The following is a 4,583-nucleotide window of genomic DNA, read 5'->3' on the forward strand; positions in this document are numbered from 1 at the left end:
AAACGCACGGCAGGGCCAGCAATTTGCAAATGGTAAGTATCTTGTTACTAATAATCATTATATTTACTAATATCATAAAGAGGAGAGATTTGTGTTTTCAAAAATTCCTACACCATTAAAAAGCTCTGTTATCACTAAGTGAAATAGGCTATATTTTTAATATTCCCTATTTAATTTCCCGCGAGCGAAGTCGTGAGCTACAGCTAGTAATTGTATATATTTTTTCACAGAAGGGTTGCGCCGTGCTCTTGAGACGGCACTTGCTTCCGGCCCTAATTCATCCTATGATCGCTTCCTGCCCTGTGAGAGCGTTTTCTCGCGGAACTATCTTAGCACGTAAATATTATTATATACTATTATTATATACTATTATTATATACTACTTATTACTATGTTACAATTAATATACTGCACAATACATTTTTTACAACGTTTCAATTTAACACTTAAATGCATTGTTTTTCCAAACCTTAAGAAAAAACATGTCGCAAAAAAAATAAATAAAAAAATCTAGGAAAATGTATGTTTAGTTGAATGTTAGATTTATACAACGCATTTAAGTGTTAAAATAACTAAAAAATTTAAAATTTGTGTTGGTAATACTTTTGGTAATAGTTTATGGAAAGGTTGTTTTTTTGTAGCAATACACAAGAACAGTTCGAAATAATGGTGCGATTGCGTGTAGACCATTTGGCGTCGCAGAATATCAGACATCTTGAACGTCGCGGATGTCGCCTCACTAATGTAAGTTATTTATATATATTTGCTTGAGATGCACGATAATGGTAAAACACGGCAATAATGGCACGGTAATGGTAGAATTACCAAGTAATGGTAATTCTATTATTACCATGACCATTAATTACCAAGTAATAGTAATACTATTATTACCATTACATTTACTTGGTTATTCTACCATTACTACGTAAGTAATTACTAATAATAATAATAATTACCGTTACTTGGTAATTCTGATATCGGATAATGTGTGGGTGGTAATAGGTGAAGTCGGAGTCAAGGAATACACTTACAATACTTCTCAGACGGGATATCGATATATAAAGCACATATCGTTCAAACAATGTTCTCACAACCATCTCTATTTTTATAATAATTACAGTTCTCTAAGTATTTAACCAATTATTCCTAGATAAATAGCGAAAATTGATTATTCACAGCAATATTATACTTAAATGCGTTACCCAAATATTAAGAGTAAAAATGAATTTGATGTTTTTTCTTAGAATGTTAAGAAATTAGATTTGATGAATACTAGGAGAGTATAGCTAAGTAATTTTCTGTGAAAATATTTTTTTAAATACATGTTTCATCGCAATTCTAATATTTCGATATTTATAGACGCAGCTAATAATTATGGACAACATCTTGGAGGGTAGATCGTCTCGTTTGGCACACCTCAATGCGTACTTAGTGGTTGTGGTAAGTATTTTTGTAACTTGAATAACTTTCTCCTAATGTAGCATTTGTATTTATAACTTAAAAGTATTACAACTATAAGAAAAAATCTTGCGCAAATCTTGTAGTAGCTTATTTATATCTGTTATATGCAAAAAGATAAAATAAGATGTATTTATAATATTAGTGTGATTTAAAATAAGGCAGTACTAGCTTTTGATCCCGACTTTGATTATCTTTCAAAAGGAAATAAATTTTTCAAATCAATTCAGTATTTTGAGTCATTACATGGTTGTTACATACATTACATTTTTTTGTCTGTCTGTCTGTCTGTCTGTCCGTAAGCCGCGTTTGTTTCGGGTAGCCTCCGAAACGTCTGGGCCAATTTCGACCGAAATTTTCACTAAGGGTAGCTGATATAGACCCACATATATACACATAGGCTTTTTTTTTTGATTCCGCGCTCTCAAAATAGTGACCGGATCTCTGGGGCGGGTGGACAGATTTGGACGGGACTTTGATAGATAGCTGGCAGAAGGTAGATGCTCGCGGGAATATGATAGATGACTTTTTTTAAATCAGCGGTAACGAAGTTTGCGGGCGACAGCTCGTAAATATAGTTGAGTATATTTTTTAAATAATTTGAAATTTTTCAGGCAAGACACTGCTTCATGCCAGGATCTCTGCATCCCAATTTCAACGAGCCATATTTAGTTCCAAGGGAATTTAATGATGTGCGTAGACATCTCCAATCGTATGCACAAGATCTTATGATAGGTGCGCGAGTTGAGGCTTCTTTGGACCCATTCGAAGCAGTAACTGATTATATCTTGAGAAGAAATAGTGGATTCATTTCAAGCCTGATGGATATGGTAAGTTAATCCCTTGTAAATTTACAGTCGAGGAAATCCGCGGTGTTTAACTTACGTACTCTGCTAAAAATAAACAATTACATAGTGAGTTGCGCAAACGATAGCATTATAATGAAAAAATTAACCGTATCGCTAATCTTTTAATGAGATTTTTTTTTAGTCCAGTTTTTAATAATGTCTAAACGCTTTTAAAATGTTTAAACTTTCGATTAAACAAAAAGTGGCGCGAGTTTTTTTTGTTGGTTTTAATTCCGCGTCTTGTAAATGTTCGAACTACTTTTTTATAGCTTTTAAAATGGAACACAGTCAGATTCCATAACTGTACATGTTGTGTTTAAGCAGTGAAAACGTCAATCATAACTAGGGGAAGATTGGTAATTATGGTAGAAGACACATTTCACTAATTAGTAATCATTGAACCAGACAACTTAAATTTAATTTCTCCGAAGGTTAATATTTCTGAACGCTAGCTTGCAATTGCATTCACGTGAAATTTGAAAATATAGCTTATGTTACTAAGATAATGTATTTATAATGGTGAAAGACCTTTTGAAATCTCAGTTCTTGAGTTATTGACTTCTCAGAGAGGGAGAGAGAGGGAGAGAGAGAGGGGGGGGGGAGAGAGAGAGAGAGATATAGAGAGAGTAAGACAGGGAGACAGAGAGAGAGAGAGAGAGATATTTCAGTATAAACAAATATATAATTTTTTTTCTATATAATATTAGTATAAATATTTGTGATTTTTAATTTTGTTTTTTTTTTCCAGAACTCCAACAATCATATCCGCTGCTATGTCCGGCCGGATGTCGACTTATTCCAGACTTTTACCAACTTCTTCAACAGCAGGATGCCGCGAGTGTTGACACTGGTAACTGGTCCTACTGGCTCGGATATGTTCCAGACGCGGTACTATTCGACGATTGGAACGTTGCATCGCGATTTGCTCGCCCTTATCTTATGCTGTACTAACAGCGAACGTGGCATGGAATTAATTCACAGACACTTTGTGGTAAGTAATTGGTATTTTCGAACCAAAACGATTTAGGGTCCTTCAAGAAGCGAGTCTACAATTTCCTCAAAGGCCGGCAACGCATCTGTATTTCCTCTGGTGTTGCGGATGTCCATGGCCGTCGTTGATCGCCTCTGTGTTTGCCCCCATCTCATAACAAAAAAGTAAACCTATACAAGGGTTGGAGTGGGCACTTTTGACTAAACTATCGCACGACAGTTGTGCGATAGTTTGTTGTAGTGGTTTGTTGATTACGGCCTAGTCACCCTAAGGGTGTATAGTAAGCAGTATAAACGATTGTTTTTTTATGAATTGTGTAATTTTAGAATCAGCTGACTGAAGGATTGGATGAAGACACGTCGTTGTACATCAACACTCTTGCTCAAGAGATATTCCATCGTATTAACGTGACTCATGCATACGCCTCTTTCCACAACTTGCGTATGCATCTACACCTATTGTCGGAGTACACCGTGGTAAGTAAATTATATAGATTCCGTCTGTGTCCTTTTAACATTTTCTGACCGACTTCCCAAAAGAATGAGGTAGTCTATTCGTCTGTATGTTTTTTTTCTATTACTTAAGACTCATTTTTGTAATTTTTCGAATTAGAAATTTGTCAAATCGATTAATGTGCAGACTAGGTAGCTATTTTAATGAAATACAAGAAAATCTGTTTGGTAATTGTAATAGATAGAATTTGAAAAACCAATAGTTAGAATTTCAAAATAGATGTTTCGTCTTGATTATGTTCGGTGTCTTACCGTAGTTACTACTACCGCTATAGAATTTTGTTATACTATTTTCCATCAGGCGCAACGCATAAGAAGTCTTAATGAAGATGTGCCAGAGCCCCTTCCATCGCTTTACGCTCAGGGACCATCAACTTCAACTCTGGAACCGCCGATCTTAGGTCCCCTAGAACAGAGAATGATGCAACCGTACGAAATGTACTCGGCAATGCCTGAATCTTTTGACTCACTGGAACCGATGTCACCTTTACCGGACACAATGAACCCCGGACCAATGGACAGGTCGCCGTATCACATGCCACAGACACAGGGCCCGTATTTTAAACCAACAGAATCGCCATACTCCATGTCACTAACACAAACACCGGAGAAATTGTCAATATACAGACCAGATTCGCCAACACCACCACAGACACCGGAGATCCTATTAACGGGCAGCGCAGACTCCCTGGCCCCATTGTCGCCGACCCCGGAGCCCTTTTCAAACAGACCGCAGTCGCCAACCCTCGGGACATCGGCACAGACTCAAGAGGC

At 36.5% G+C, this 4,583-nt stretch overlaps 1 protein-coding gene across 1 annotated transcript in view; it reads left to right on the forward strand.

The window, feature by feature from the left end:
* The first annotated feature begins 6 nt into the window (after positions 1-6).
* Positions 7-4,583, forward strand: part of LOC106108381 — a 5,135-nt gene continuing 558 nt past the window's right edge. Inside the window, exons 1-8 of the mRNA XM_013289542.1 lie at positions 7-32; positions 231-336; positions 642-744; positions 1,360-1,440; positions 2,073-2,288; positions 3,055-3,297; positions 3,624-3,773; positions 4,111-4,581. Coding sequence (XP_013144996.1) covers positions 667-744; positions 1,360-1,440; positions 2,073-2,288; positions 3,055-3,297; positions 3,624-3,773; positions 4,111-4,581 — 1,239 coding nt within the window. The 5' untranslated portion in view covers positions 7-32; positions 231-336; positions 642-666. The remainder of the gene's footprint in view (positions 33-230; positions 337-641; positions 745-1,359; positions 1,441-2,072; positions 2,289-3,054; positions 3,298-3,623; positions 3,774-4,110; positions 4,582-4,583) is intronic.

This window comes from Papilio polytes, unplaced genomic scaffold (assembly GCF_000836215.1).
Source record: "Papilio polytes unplaced genomic scaffold, Ppol_1.0 DF821544.1, whole genome shotgun sequence".
In the NCBI taxonomy this organism is placed as follows: Eukaryota; Metazoa; Arthropoda; class Insecta; order Lepidoptera; family Papilionidae; genus Papilio; species Papilio polytes.